The 16,585-nt window shown below is 36.6% G+C and overlaps 1 protein-coding gene across 4 annotated transcripts; it reads right to left on the bottom strand.

Moving 5' to 3' along the window:
* Positions 1-821: 821 nt before the first annotated feature.
* LOC110095330 lies at positions 822-15,804 on the bottom strand. 4 transcript variants are annotated; one of them, XM_028694548.1, is made up of 7 exons: positions 15,407-15,799; positions 15,259-15,323; positions 15,053-15,151; positions 13,243-13,290; positions 13,077-13,146; positions 9,240-9,311; positions 822-986 (listed from the first exon to the last, which is right to left on the bottom strand). In XM_028694548.1, the coding sequence occupies exons 1-7, from the start codon at positions 15,596-15,598 to the stop codon at positions 837-839; spliced, it is 696 nt and encodes a 231-aa protein (XP_028550381.1). In that variant the 5' UTR covers positions 15,599-15,799; the 3' UTR covers positions 822-836. The 4 variants fall into 4 exon arrangements, with proteins under 4 accessions (XP_028550381.1, XP_028550383.1, XP_028550385.1 ...); XM_028694549.1 differs by having other exon boundaries at positions 836-955; positions 15,407-15,803; XM_028694550.1 differs by lacking the exon at positions 9,240-9,311 and having other exon boundaries at positions 15,407-15,804.
* Positions 15,805-16,585: the final 781 nt, after the last annotated feature.

The following is a 16,585-nucleotide window of genomic DNA, read 5'->3' as shown; positions in this document are numbered from 1 at the left end:
CAGCAGAGCATGGCTGACTCCCAAAACTGTAGTGGAAGAGGCTAAGATTGAAAGCCACTAGTCTAATCTCCTTGCCAGGAGGATATGTACACAGGACCTTAGTACTGATGATGGGAGAAGAACTGGACGCCAATTATGGTATTGGGCAGCGCATGTGGATCTGATTGTAATATTTTAACAGAGTAAAACAATCATTTATTTCAATCATAAGGGAGGATATGTTGATTAGGTTACGGCATCGATATTAACATTATACTAGTGCATGCTTTAGAGACTAATGGTCCCTAGAAAAATGAACCAAATCTAAGAAACTGAGCATAATGTAACCAGTAACCTAATTAAAGCTAAGCTTAGTGAATACAATTATCTTCCTACATCCTTCGAAGAGAAATGAAATTTCAACTTCAACTGATATGCACTTGAAAGCCAGGTATCTCCCTCTATGGAAGAGAAGTTTTCCAAATAATTTCTCACAAAACTCAACCAACGAAAATGCTATATGTACAAGGTGCAAAAAAGTTTTCAAAATAGCTTTGAACTTATTTGTATCACTTACAACCAAAGAATGCCGTAAATTATCCCATAACAAAGGAACCTACAATAAGATCAGGATGGAATACTGTGAAAGGCCGATGATTGAAGAAATTGTGTCAATCTAAACCACTAGATGAAGCAGAAAAAAGTATAATTGCCACAATACATAAAAGATGCACCCTACTAAAATGCTACTTGCCTCTGTTCTCTGGTTTACATGTAACCGCACAGTTATAACATAAAGCTTTTAAAAGAAATGCTTACTGATTTTGATTTTTGAGTGAAATAGAACAAGTAATCAGTCATCTTAATAAACTTACCCATGGAGACTTGGGCGTAGCTTTGGCTCCATGATCACTTTCATCCTTGGAACCATTCCCCTCCTCATTGCTGGCAATCGAACTCCATGTCCTTGAGCAATCTGAAACAAGTAGTAGTAATCGCTCACTTCCCTAAGAAGACAAATACCAGAAAATGAATTATTCAGTACATTCAAAGAAGAAAAATGAACAATAATCAACAAGCTAGCATATTCTACTTCCCTAAACAAGATAAAATCAATGATTACGTGCATACCACCAAATCTCTTCAGGTAATAAAACTAATATCAAAAGAGAAAGTAAAATACAAGCTAGAAAAGGATGATGCAATATTGAGGAGGAATTTCGACACATATAGTATAACGGGTGGTTGAATGAAACTCTTACAAATAAAGGGTTGATGAGAGAATGGAATGGAACACGTATAAGGATAGGGATAGAAATATGAATTTGATAAAGGTTGGAAAGAAGGAAAAATACAACACGCACCACAATGCAAATGGATTGGAATGAACTCCACAAGATAAAAAAAGATCCAGATAGCCTATGACAAATAATTTTTTAATAGCACTAATAGTGCCACCATTTACATAGAATCCTTTTTTTTTCATATCACTAAAGATAAGCTTGAAGCATTTTGAGATGATGGCTTGTTACATATGCATAAATCATTAAATACATCCCATAATTATTCAAACATTATCTCAGATTTCTGTACAAATAATTTTTGGTTGTGCTTCACTTTTTTTATTTCTAATAAACAAACAAGTTTACATGACAAGTGTGAACTCTAAAAATTTAGGATGTGTTCTAAGTCAAATTTTTGGAAGTTAGATTAGATTGAAGATGAGACACTACCAAAAGATTTTGCAATCATTTTGCAAAAACTTCATAATCTAGTTCTAGGTTTCTCATAGGCACAAGCCCCAATGTTTAATTACCCCTAACAGAGAGAAATTTTTTTATTAAGTTTAATGTTAGATAGATACTAAATATCTTGTGTATAATTGCAACAAATTTAATATTGGTATTTGAAATTTATCATTCTACACTGAATGGCATGGGAACTATGACGAACTCAATTAAGATTTCATGGTTCCATCAACCAGATGTTATGCTCACTGATCTACTTAGTCAAAGGAGAAAGTCAACCAAACTTGACTAAAGGATAATTGTCAGTAGTCATGGGTTGCTTCATCCAAGGGTACCCTATAAACATGGGATGAATATTTGTTCAAGAGAAAAAATCTGAGTTAGCCTTAACTAATAAAAGGTTGTGTGCCCTATTAACTATACCATAAGATTCAATACTCAAGGGGGAACTTATAAGATTTGTTTATGATTGTAATTTAATACTGTCATTTCGCAGCAAAATCATCTGATCAAAAGACCCCAATCATAATAGTTTACATGTAATTCCATTTGATGGAAAAATCATACTGGAGAATTTGACAATGAATTCTAATGATATGTCTGACAGAACATTGACTATTTGTGAATTGAAATTATTCTCAAATTTATCACTCTCGATAAATGGTTATAGAGAGCAGATGAATTTTGCTTTTAAGTGTATGCGGAAATTTTGCTAAATAGTTTTAAATTTTTTTATATTTTGGTTTTTTATTTTAATTTTTTGGAGTTCAAGCCCCAGGTGATTCATTTTGGAATTTGAGAGAATTTTAAAATCATATAATACTCTCCCATTAATATGTTTATCAGTATAGTCATCAATCAATCAATCATCATCGAAGTGATTGACTATTTCATTTTTTATTTGAAATTTGTCAATTTTTTCTGTCTACTAACAAAATATCAAATTAAAGTATCAATTTGTGGCTTTTTTTTAAGTATCAATTTGTGACTTTAGTACAAGTATTGAACTCAAAAGTTTGTATTTTGTAATGAATTTTCTTTGTAAAAGACATTGAAGAACTAATACAACACCAAAACAAAACATTTTCGCAGATTCAATGGTCATGCATTCACTTATGCGTATAAAATTTATGGTGCACAATTTAAACCTTACTCTATAGCTCCCTCTCCTGAGGTTCAAGTCTTGTCAACTCCAGTTGACACTGATCTGTCCAAGAAAGAAAAACAAAACATACAAGCAAACAGCAGGACTAGGGAGAAGAAATGTAAAACAATTCATAAAGAAACAGATAATGGCAATTCACCACCTGGTTCGCCAATTCCCAGATGCATAAAATCGTCTTCAGCTTGGTTGAAAAGAATACTATCCAAATTCTATCTCCTAAGAGCAAAAGAGGTGCCTATAAATAGAGTACATAATGTGGTCTATAAGACCTCAAGAACTCCTGACGGTAAAGTGTGTCGGACCCAATATTACTGTGTCCGGTTCGAGACTATAGGTGTGTCCGCTGGTCCAGTTTGGTTGCTCGGGTTGAGACCTTCCAGAGCCCCTGCGTCATTCCCCCAACCTTGAAACGATCCTGCTATAGTGGTGGGTTCGGTATCCTTGGTTGGAAACTTATGTCCTGCTGTTGTCTTTGGTCCTTGAATGTTGTTGGCTGCTACATTGCATTCTTCCTTATTTTCATAATAGTGAGAGAGATCTGCAACATTAAAAGTAGGTGAGATTTGCAGACTTCCAGGAAATTCTAATTGAAATGCGTTATCATTAATGTGTTTAAGGATACGAAAAGGTCCCTCTACTTTGGCTTTGAGTTTGTTGCATCCTCGTGTTGAAAATTTTTCCTTGTTTATCTGATTCATACTAAGTCTCCCACTTTGAAGTCTTCTTGTCATCTTGACATGTTCGCTTGCTTTTGATATTTGGCATTCTGCTTTTGAATCTGTTGTTGAACTTGTTCGTAAAGCTTGCGGATCTCTTTAGTATGACGTTCAGCATCTGCGTGGGAAGTTGTGATGGTCATGTGGGGTATTAAATCTAGAGCTTCGTTTGGGTTTTGTCCGTACACAATCTCAAAAGGGATGTGATTTGTGGTTTGATTTCTAGATCTGTTGTAAGCAAATTCCACTTGCCCCAAAATCTCATCCCATTGGCGAATGTTTTTCCCTACATAACATCTGAGAAGATTTCCCAAACTTCTATTCACAGTTTTTGTTTGTCCATCAATTTAGGGGTTTGCCGTGGAACTAAATTGTAGCTTTGTTCCCAATTTGGACCATAAGGTTCTCCAGAAATGGCTAAGGAATTTAACATCCCTATCTGAGGTGATTGTTTTTGGTATACCGTGTAGTCATACAATTTCCTGAAAGTAAAGTCTAGCTACATGTGAGGCATCCAATGTTTTTCGACAGGTTACGAAATGTGCCATTTTTTAAAACTGGTCAACTACTATCATGATAGAGTATTTCTTCCTTTGTGTGAGGGGAAGGCCCAATAAGAAATCCATGTTGACGTCCACCCATGGTGCTTCCAATACGAGTAAAGGCATGTATAACCCGGAATTCTGTTGTGTTGTCTTAGCTCGTATGCAAACCTGACATCTCTTAATGTGTTTGTCCACATCCCTAGTAAGAAGAGGCCAATATAAGTGTTCCTTAATAATAACTAAGGTTTTATCTCGCCCAAAGTGTCGGCTAGTCCTACGTTATGATTTTCAGTTATAATTGCATTTCGAATGGAATATTGGGGAATGCATAATCTGTTTCCAAAAAATAGATATCCTTGTTGAATATGAAAAAACTTAAATGGTTGTTGAAGGCATTGTTCCCAAATATTATGAAAGTCAAGATCCTTGTCATATAGTTCTTGGATGACTTCTATTCCCACGATTTTGAATTGCAATATGTTTAGTAAGAGAAACCTTCTACTAAGGGCATCGGCTACTTGATTAGTATTGCCTGATTTATACTTCAAGGAAAAATGAAATGATGATAAATATTCCATCCACTTGGCATGCCTCCCTTTTAATTTATTTTGATTTTGCAAATGTTTGAAGGCCAGGTGATCTGAGAATAAGACAAATTCCTGGGCAAGCAAGTAATGGCTCCAATATTGAAGGGCCCTAACAAGGGCATAGAATTCCTTGTCGTATTTCGAGTATTTCTGTCATGATTCGTTAAGCTTCTCACTGAAATATGCTATAGGATGTCTGCCTTGACTTAACACAGCCCCTACGCCGATGTTAGAAGCATCGCATTCCACTTCAAAAAGTTGAGAGAAATCAGGTAGGATTAAAACCGGAGCTGTGGTCATTAATACCTTCAGTTGATCAAAACTATATTGTGTCTTCTTGTCCCATAAAAATTGTGGTTGCTTTAAAAGTTATGTTAATGGGGCAGCGACAGTACTTAATTTCTTAATGAATCACCTATAAAATGAGGCTAACCCATGAAATCGTCGGGACGTCATTCACGTTAGTAGTGGTCGGTCATTCTTGAACAGCTCTTACTTTTTCGGGGTCCATCTGCAGCCCTTCCGGAGAAACTATAAAACACAAGACCTTGATTGTATTAACCATAAATTTGCATTTGGAGGTGTTGGCAAAGAGTTTTTGATCTCGAAGGACTTGAAAAACATGCCAAAGATGTTCTATGTGGTCTTCTAGGCTGCGTCTATATATCAAAAGATCGTCAGAATAAACAACCAAAAAATTATTGAGAAAAGGTTGGAAAACCTGATTCATTAATCGCATGAAAGTGCTCGGAGCGTTAGATAATCCAAATGGCATCACAGTCCACTCGTACAATCCGTCCCTTGTCTTGAAGGATGTTTTCCATTCGTTTCCTGGCCTCATTCGGATTTGATGGTAGCCACTTCTTAAATCAATCTTTGAAAATAGTGCATATCCACATAGCTGGTCAAACATATTGTCAACTCGCGGAACTGGGAATCGGTACTTGATGGTGATTTTATTGACGGCTCAGCTATCAATGCACATTCGTCACGTGCCGTCTTTCTTTGGTACAAGTAAAGCGGGGACAGCACATGGACTAGCACTTAGTCTGATGAATCTTGCCTTGATTAGCTCATCAAGTTGTCGTTGTAGTTCCTCAAAGTTTCTAGGTGACATACGATATGCGGTCCTATTAGGGATGACCGATCCTTGTATGAAATCAAGGGTGTGTTGCACTTCCCTAGCGGGCGATAGTCCACCTGGCGGTTGTTCAGGAAAAACCGCCTTGAATTCTTGCAGCAACTCCTGGACTTTCGTTGGTGGTGACGGCTCAGGCCTCGTTTTCGGTTACCACAATCAGCATTAATCCATATTGAGTTTCCTTGAGGCTTTGCAGCAATAGTGCGGAAGTTACAACTTCAATTTTAGACGTTGGTTGAACCTTTATTGGAGATGGTTCAGTCCCACGGTCTCCTTTGAATGGTATCAGTACCATATTTCGACCGTTGTGGAGAAATGAATGTGTTCTTATAGTCGTCATGAATCGTCTTCTGATCAAATTGTCACGGTCTTCCTAAGAGGATGTGGCACACATCCATAGGAACAACATCACATAACACTTGTTCTTGTAAACTGTTACCAATAGAAATTGTACCCAGCAATGCTTATTGAATGAAATTTTATTGCCTTTCTTGAGCCACGCTAGTTGATAGGGTTGCGGGTGTGGTTATGTAGGTAGATTCAATTTTTCTATCATCAGAGATGAAACCACATTTTCACAGCTTCTGCTATCTATCACAAGGTTGCAAACTTTCCCTTGAACCGTGCAACTTGTGCGAAAAATATTGTGCCTTAGCCATTCTTGTTGTGGCAGGTATTGGGTATTCAATAGCGTCTAATGACAAGTAGTTCACCCTCGTCAGCTGAAATCAGTTGGTCGGTTGTCTGTGATCCACATAGCAGCTCCTCTGACAGATGTTCTTCTAACGGCATTTCTTCGACTAGTCTAACTAGCCTTCTATTTGGGCAATTGGATGCGATGTGACCAAATTTGTGGCATTTGAAGCGTTTCATAGCAGGAAACGTTATGGGTGCAGCTGCTCCGGGATTTAAACGCAGCCTTAACGGAGTCGCGGAGTTGGTAACAATGTTGAAATTTTGCTCCAAGTTTGAAGCCGGACATGCACTAGTTCCGCCCGTGGAGTCTCCATCCGTCAGCCTCCTCTTTTGTTTTAGCTGCTTCTCCACCTTTAGTGAGATATTGATTACATCGGCTAAGGTCTAATATGGTTGTAATTGTACGATTTTGGCAATAGTTGGATTAAGCCCTCCCAAGAATCGAGCGATGGTGTTTTCTTCAGGATCTTCTAATTGACATTTTAACCCCAACTATTCTAATTCAGCGGCATAATTTTCAACCGACATTTCGTGTTGTTGGATATTATGAAGGCGGAGGAACATTTATTCGCGATAATGCATTGGCACGAATTTCTGTTTAAGCTTCTTCATCATCTTTGACCACATAGTAATCTTGGATTTGTCTTCCCGTTGTCGCGTCTGTTTTAAATTCTCCCACCACAAGGATGCATTACCTTTGAGCTTGATGGCGACAAGCTTGACTATACGTTCTTGTGGAATTTCTTTATACTCTAGAATCCTTTCAATGGGATGTAACCAATTGATAAATTCATCGGGGTCTAGCCGTCCTTCGAAATCGGGTAAATCAAGTCATATGCCAAAATCGTGCGACGGTCGCCTTGGTTCACGCCAGAAATGTCTTAAAGGGACATAATCGACTCCACTTGATTCTTCATGATGAAACAGGTTCTCTTATGTCTTGCCGGGTGGAGGTTCTTCTATGTCATTTTGAGTATCTCCTTGTTGGCTGACCTCAACGGCAGCCAGTCATGTTTGTAGTCGCTGAATCTCCCTCCTTAGCTCCTCAATGGTTTGTTCTTGGTTGGTTCTTGGAACCCCTCTCCTTGGTGTCATCATTCTTGGCCGTCGGAGATGAGGATTTCTGCGGTTGGACAGACCGCAAGAACTCACTACGGGCGGTGAGTTCTTTGGAGAATCTCGGCCTGGTTAGCTCTGATACTAGATGACATCGATCTGTCCAAGAAAGAAAAACAAAACATACAAGAAAACGGCATGACTAGGGAGAAGAAATGTAAAAGAATTCATAAAGATACAGATAATGGCAATTCATCAATGTTTTGCCAATTCCAGGATACAGGAAATCGTCTTCAGCTTGGGTGAAAAGAACGCTATCCAAATTCTATCTCCTAAGAGCAAAAGAGGTGCCCATAAATAGAGTACATAATGTGGCCTATAAGACCTCAGGAACTCCTGTGGTAAAGTGTGTCGGACCCAATATTATTGGGTCCGGTTCGAGTCTATAGGTGTGTTTGCTGGTCCAGTTTGGTTGCTCAGGTTGAGACCTTCCAAAGCCCCTGCGTCACCAGTCCTCGCAAGGAGGATCGAACTTGAAATAAGTAATTTATGACCTTCCCTTATAGGCAAGGCGACTCGCTTAAGAAGCATTATGTAGAGATAAATTTAATTTTTACATTTGAGAGAGTTTATGAATTTTCAAAATGATTATTCATTCTTCCAAGAACGGTGGCACTTAACACGTTCATCAGAGCATTACGAATTAGCTTGAATTTGAAAAAGACTAAAATTTGTGAAGTTCTATTATTATAATTGCACATTTTTTAGTCATTATATAATTTTCTACCCGGGAAAAATTGAGTTCATTCACACATGAGTGATTTCAACATTCTCAAATCTCAAATTTATTATTTGATGCATTGGTAGGAGTGCCTATGAGTGATTTTGTTGTGATTTTCAAAATAATTTGAAGCTCTGTAGAGTGATTGGATGTTTTCAAAAGTGAGAATTTTAATTGACCTCATCTTTGACACTCATAGCATTCTCAAATATCAAATTTGAGAGTTTGATGCACTAGTCGGAGCACATATGGTTGAATTGAATTCAATGGTCTAATGTTTCATGAACAATTATTTGACTTCATCTTAAACCCGGATAATATTCTCAGATATCAAATTTGAAAGTTTGATATATTGGTCAAAATACACTTTCATAGATACTTTAATGGAATCATTAGCCTTGTCCTCAAATATTTGAAATCGGCTTTATGAATCTTCCATTGTTAGTGGTATAAAATGAAGTATTAGTTCAGCGAGATTGAATCATTTTAAAAAATTCTGCAACAAATACACGATTCTCCAAATGCAAGCACTAATGAATTCTTGGAATCAAAGAGCAAAATTAACAGAAAAAATAATTCTTTTGAAATTTCACAATTTTTTAAGAAAATAAGTTGAAGGAAACTGACTTGTTTGATACAAAAAAGTCATACTGAATAAGCATCAAGTTTATATATATATTTCAGGCTAGATTATTATCAGTTTCATTGATGATCAATCTATTCTCAACTGTCCAGTCCTTTGAAATCATAGTATCTGGTGCATAAGGCAAACGAATGTAGTTATAGCACAATAGAGTGAAATGCAACCACTATTTGTCTTTTTACCTTGAGAGCCTTCCAATGAGAATATGCACGGAACAAGATCCAGAAAAATGGTACGTTTGGCAGTGGTAAAACCTATAGATATATAAAAATATGTCAAAGAAATAAGAAATCATGTTTTCTCAATTTCATATTCATGCATTTAAGGGTCTGAGTTTTGCATACATCATGACCATTTTATTCTGTAAAACCACAATATCTAAATTTCAGATATATATGAATAATAAAAATAATTAAAGTGTAAATGGCATTATATATTCTTATTAATTCAAATCATTTTAATTAGTACACACAAGGAAATGGTTTCAACTTCTGTAATTCACCTGGCACCAATGAAAGTTTTCATCGGGCCTAACAGATTAAAAGTACATTAAATTAGAAATATCAATTCCTCTTTGGAACTATGTGCATGAATGAACTAAAAGATAAATAGAAGAATAAAAGAAAAAATACCACAAGCTGTTCGAATCAGTGAAAAAATAGAAACAAAATTTAAGATGAGCCAACACAAGAGGATTTAGGGTTGATGAAGATGAACAACTTTGTGCTCCTCTAATCTACCCTGCAGCTGCTGAAGTGCAGGTGATCCTATGAAGTATGCAGTGCAGATGATCGATGCCAAAAAGGATGATGTGAAACCAGGAATTGTTTTCTTAGAAATTAAAAAAATTTGTTGGAACAATGATAAAATAATTTAATGCCTCTCAAATTTGACAAATCAAGAAAGAACTTAGAAGTTAACAGTGCGTAGGCAAGTCGTTACAACTAAATTTTGCAAGTTCCTTAAATTAACAACTTAAATGCACGTAATGAAATGATTAGCCAACTAGAATCCGACGGTTAACAAAATAGTTGTCTCACCTTGAGGCACAAAGTCAATCTTCTACTTCTAGGATTGTCGGAGGAAGAAGAACCATACGAGAAATGAGATCACTCCAAGATAGACGGCGCAGACGATCCGCAGTGATGGTGAGGGAAGCGGCGGCGGTGAAGGTGGAGAAGCGGGTGGATGTCCGTTGATGGTCCAGCCGTAGTCGGAAAATTGACCGTCGATGACGTGCACAAGGGTGGGGAGGATTCGACCCAAGTAACTTTCAATGGTGTCGTCGTGGTCAAACCCCATGTCAAAGAATGGGGACCGAAGTATATGGATGTCTTCATAGACGTCAAACACGAGTCCGCCTTCAAGTTCAGGATCCTCCATGCATCGTGGGATTGAATAGGGAAGAAGAAATAGAGAGGTGGGGGGCTTGCTGTGAGCTAGGGAGAGGGAGGGAGGTCACGGGTTGGGGGGAAGAGGGGCGGTGAGGCTATGGGGGGAAAACACAAAAATCTGAAGTTTAATTCAGATTTCCACAATTGTGGAGAGCTTAATTTTAGTTTCAGAATTTTGAACTTGAAATTTGTTTAGGAGGGAAAGGATTATGGTGTATTAAAAGAGAATTAATAGGGGAGAGAGAGAGGAGAGGGGTCGGCCATGTGTAGTGGTGAGAGGGCTTGAGAATTTAAATAAGTGGGGACTACAAGGAGTTAAATAAATATAATCAAAAATCTGAATTTAATTTCAAAATTGATTATATTAAGTAACTCCCAAATTCAAATGAAAATAAGAGGAAATTTGAATTTGAATTTCAAATATATGTAACTCATCTTAATTAACTTCCCAAATTTAATAGGGCTTAATTAGGAAAGCCATTAATGGAGGGAAATTCAAAATCCGAAGGGGAGAGCTAGAGGGGCCGGCGGCAAGGGGGACTCCAGTGGGTGGCCGGCGGGCTGCTGGCCGGCGGGTGGTGGGATTGTAGGCCAGCGGCCTAGACGGTTCAAGGGGAGGCGGCGGCAAGGGCAAGGGGAAGGGAGGAAGGGAATTTTCTAGGGATTCGATTGGTTACAAATCCACTCACCTCAATTATCTTCAATCCGGATCTCCACAAAAATAACTTTGTGAAAATCCAGAACTCACATAGAGATCTATCTTCTCCGACGAACTCACTAAGAGATCGAGGAGGGTTGAACTCACAAAGAGAACATAAGAGCCAAATTTTCATTCATAAAAAAAAAAAACTAACTCAAATACAATGACTAAGCCTATATATAAGCCATCCGAAAATAAAAAGCATAAAGACGACATTGCCCTTGGGCTACAACAAGCACTAATTCCGTCATAAGGGTACAAATGGAAAAACATGAAATATAAATGACATGAATAAAAAAAAAACATAAAAAATAAAGACTCCGAATCATTGTCATCGCTCGACGACTCTTCCGATGGTAAGTGTGCCGAAATCTCCTATGGATGTCCTCATCAAAGGAGGTCAATAATATATAGCTAATATTTTACATTTTGTAGTCAGTTTTCTTCGTTAATCACCTAATAACCTTGGCAAGCGTATTTTTCTTTCTTTTAAAGAGAAAAAACAATCAATAATTAAGTAGCTACACATTGTCATAATAGTCAAAAATATGATGATGACAAAGTTATTTTTTTGGCTCCACTTTCGAATGTAACATATGCTTTTGATGTTTTTTAAGTATATGTTACAAACTGCGAGTCACCTATTTACATGAATTTAAGTACAATCTTTTTAATCATATTTCTCTCTCATATTTCATAATCATTATAAACCCCTATTAACCCATCCTAATAAAACCTACAACTCCATTTTAGTCACCACAACTCCATTTTAGTCACCACAAATAATATGTTGTAGCAGCCCCTCTACTTCAGCCAAATATTAGTTTTGTAGACCATCTGTTTTACCAATTTAAGTAAAATAAGCACAACGTACATTCATAACATGCTTACCAATAATTAACTTAAAGCAATTATCTCATCAGTAACCCTATTCACCTCAATAACTTCAACATTTAACAATTATTCACTATAATTCTGAACGGAAACACTTGAAGATTTCAAGTAAATCCTATCAAGAGAGCAAAAACAACGAGAAAACTCCACGATTCTGATGGAAAACCAGTGAAAAGCAGTAATTTATTGCAAGAAAACAAACTATAGAAGAAAATAAGAAGAAACAATAGATCCTCTATTTGAGAGGAGGATTGATCTCTCCCAAATCCCTAGACGCTGCTAGAGCCCAAAGAAATACTATGAGATCTCAAATTTCAGACAAATTCAAGATGCCCTAACGCTAGGAAAACCAACTATTTAATGTGTACAATTCAAAAAGAAATCTTTAAACAGTCCCTACATTCAAATTTCTCTCCCAAATCCCTCAAAAATCCTTCCAAAACAGCTCCCTAATCCTTGCGGCTTGTGCGGCTCGTATAGGAGAGGTGGCCACTTCCACCTCTTTCCGCCAAAGTCGGTACCGTGTGGACCGGCTGGACCAGTCTAACAAATTCCTACGATATTCTTATTAATCTTTCCAACAAGTGTAAAAGCTTAAGAACATCCCTAAAAACTTAAAATTGTTTCACTTTTCATTTAGTTCATTAAAGGAAATATAATATGTATTCTCCTCCTAATTATTGTGTCCACTTACAATAAACTTTATTGTGCATAAATATTGATGTCAATTAGATTTGGTGCAATTAGACAAGCCATCAGAAATTGCTCATTGAAGGAAAATAATATAAAAAAGTAATTAAAAATGTAAATCAAAATGTAAGCAAAATTTTTTTTTTTACATTCACGATGCAGCTTTCATTCAAAATGCAATGAAGAGTTGCAACAGCACTTACATTGTCAAGGGAGTCATGCAGAAACAAAAGACAGACTCACGCCTTCAAAGAAGGAACATGGCAGCAATTAAGAAGATAAAAAAAGGAGAGATTTTAACATAAGACAAGAGTATAATTACTATATAATGTTGTACTTACAGTGAGAACTGAAGTTAAGGGAAGTAAAGTCACTGAGCCATACAAATGCTTCCTATGAATTGCAGATCCCCTGCCTCCGATAATTGTGATATTATAGACAATGGAGGGTAAGTAAACAGTAAGCTATAATATATTTGCATGCTAAACAGTAAAGATAAATTGCTACCTCATAGCTATATGTCGCAATCTTCTGCGAACAAGACGAGGATTCAAACTGCAGATTTTGAAAAAGACATGCAATTTAACCAAGAAATTAAAATAATTCAAGAGTACTTTGAGCAAAAAAAGAAGTATGGAGAGAAGGCTATTTATGATATAAAAATGCCATATTAAATGCCTACAAATGGTTTCTAGTGTAGAGATGAAAACACTGCATGTATCATAAGCATAAATTTTGCTAGAACATTTATAGCTGCATAAAATAGAACCAACATGTCGCGCATCTACCCAGCTGAATGTTCTTGTCAACAACGTAAAATCAAAAGCCCTTAGTGAAGGCAACGTTGGCTTCAAGAACCATAAAGGAGATAATTGCTCCAACAACTTGTAGCGAGCTCTAGAAATCCTTCTTGAAATCCACTTATATGAAGAGTACTATAGCTGCAGCAGCCAAAAATAAGTGAAGATACAGATTACCAAAAAAGCACCATGAGCAGCATATCGACAAAACACTGGTATAGTCTGAATCTATAATTCTGGTAGAATGTGTCACACTAAAACTAGGCTTTCCGTATATAGTTAAGTCATGAGCGTCTAGGCTTTTCATATATTGTTAAGTCAAGCACATCGTTGCACTATTCAAGTTAGAAAAAAGCAAGAATAATAGCATTGTCATAATCAAAGGTACTGAATTATCATGTGTTTGTTAAAATCTAATAGAAAGCTCCCACTGAACCCATAAATTAGACTAGCTAATTCGGCCACATTGGGCAAACGGTAGCATATCACCAAACACGGAAGTCTCGGACAAAATCACATGAAGTCGTGACTTCAAGAAAAAGAAGCACAACAGTTGAATATATGGAGTGTAATTTTAGAAATAATAGTTCTTGTGGGGGATTGTAAATTTGAGTGATCAAGTCATTAATAAGAGTACACATTTTAGATACCTTGGGTATATTGTTCAGAGTGATAATGAAATAGATGGGGATAATATTAATAGAATTCAAGTTGGATGTTTGAAATAGAGGAATGCTTCGGGCTTGTTGTGTGATAGAAAATTTCCCCTCAAACTTAAGGAAAAATTCTATAATATGGTGGTTAGATCTGCAATGCTTTATGGTGTAAAATGTTGGCCATTAAAAGAGAAGTATAATATTAAGTTAAGTGTTTTAGAGATGAGGATGCTTAGGTGGATGAGTGGCTTTACTCTTAGAGACGGGATAAGAAATGAGCATATACATGAAAAGGTTAGAGTAGCTCCAGTGAAAGATAAGATTAGAGAGAGTCACCTTAGATGTTTTGGTCACATAAAACGATGGTCTTCCGATGACCCAGTTAAGAAAATAGATGTATTAGATTTAACTTATATTAAAAAATGTAGAGGTACACCTAAAAAGACTTGGTTAGAAAATATTAGAAATTACCTATATTTATTAAATTTAAATGAGAATTTAACTCTTAACAAGACACAATGGAGAAAAATGATTCATGTAGCCGACCCCACATAGTGGGATGAAGGCTTGATGTTGTTGTTGTTGTTGTATAAAGTTGACCCCAAATAGTTGTGATAAAACTAATGGTGATGATATGTTAGTATCTTCATCCTGAAATCACATTAAAAGCTGATAGCAGCAGTAATGGAAAGAAAATGATGCAGTGATTTGCTAAACAACTATCATTTTTTTTTAACTATGCTCTATCTAATTAAAATACTGGATGAAAAATCAACCAAACATCCATCTTCTCTATTCCACCATGGGAAAAAAATATCATCCACCAGCACTAAACTAAACAGAAATGCAGAGATAACTCACCTTGCTGGATAGGTGATTTCAACTTCCGTAACATCCTTAGAAACAGATTTCAAGAACACTTCAGATGGCTTCACTCTCGACAGGAGCCACAAACCCAAACTGCATCAAATCACATCAACATCAAGCGTGTAACTAACACAATCAGAATAAAAAAATAATTTCGATATTTTTCCCCCACTTAAAAGCAAAGCTAAAAAATGACACACCTGTGCAGTTTACTCTTCAATGTGGCCTCTGGAGCCTTCTCCAGGGTAACCCATGCTCGATTCATCTAGTTTACATTAACATAATATACGCGATAAGAAAACATTAGAGCAGCTCCAAGAAAATTCTATCATTTATCAATCAAAAGACCTTTTCCGATACAAAGTCCACAACGATCTCGGCGTTTTCTGGGACCGATCTTCGCGTGGACGTGATGTTCCTAAAGAGATCCCTCAATTGCTGCGGCGCCGAAGAGGATTCAAGCGCGGCGGCGGGATCGAGGGACCGGCTAAAGCACCAATTCCTTTCTTTAATGGGGAAAACAACTACCCGAGCTCTCATGATTGCGGTGAAAACTCGTCCACCGCGTAATCATGCGGAGAAAAGCCACGAAGCCCTACTCGCTGAATCGAAGCAGGGCGGAGAAGCCCTAATAATTTTGGTGTTTCGGCGCCAACTGTTAGTCGCGATATAAAAAAGAAACTGGCAGAGAGATCTGAAGATCAACGGTTGTGAATCTTTTAATTCATTCCTTTCCTGCGCTGTCTCATTTTTATTATTTAAATATGCCCGCGACAGAATAGTATTAAATTAATTTTTATTTATTTTTTTTTTTTGGGACATTTAGGCCATTTAAGGCAAACTCACACACACAACGCATACACATAGACTCGAACCTTGAACCTCTTAGTTGGAAGCCTAAGCTCTCAACCAATAGGCCAAGGAGAGTTGTGTGGTATTAAATTAATTAAATATATGCAAAATGATGCCAAAGAGTCGTACATAAGCTTTCGATGATATCCGTTTGCTACAGTTTTTTTATTACTTTATTTTTCAAATTATAATTATAATTTTTATTTTATTTTTTTTTTTTACTTTTAAAAATATTTTATATTAAAAAACCGCTTCTTATAATAATTTTAAATTGATCTATTCATTAAAATCTTTGATTACCAATCAATAAGTCTTAGGTTTAAGTCTCCAATATAAAATGTGTGTATATTTATTTTAATTGATCTAAATATGACCCAAAATAATAATAATAATTTTAAAATATTACTTTCTCGATAACAACTTTAAGTGTGATTTGCTCTGCTTTAATACTTACAAAACTAATAGTGTTGAATGTTGATGGAGATTCTTAAAGAAAATCATTGTAAATTAATTAATTTTCATAGTTGGGGATCGAAATTGGAAGGATCGAACGAGCAAAGAGTGGTTTCGGTGAGGTGACCGGAAAAATCATTTGCCAAAAAATGTTGTAGAAGTTGAATGCGCCATATGGCATACGTATCTGGCGTTAGTTGGGTTGGAACGAGAGTCTTGAGA

Source organism: Dendrobium catenatum, unplaced genomic scaffold (genome assembly GCF_001605985.2).
Source record: "Dendrobium catenatum unplaced genomic scaffold, ASM160598v2 fragScaff_scaffold_501, whole genome shotgun sequence".
NCBI classification, from domain to species: Eukaryota; Viridiplantae; Streptophyta; class Magnoliopsida; order Asparagales; family Orchidaceae; genus Dendrobium; species Dendrobium catenatum.
This window is presented reverse-complemented; position numbering and strand designations above follow the sequence as displayed.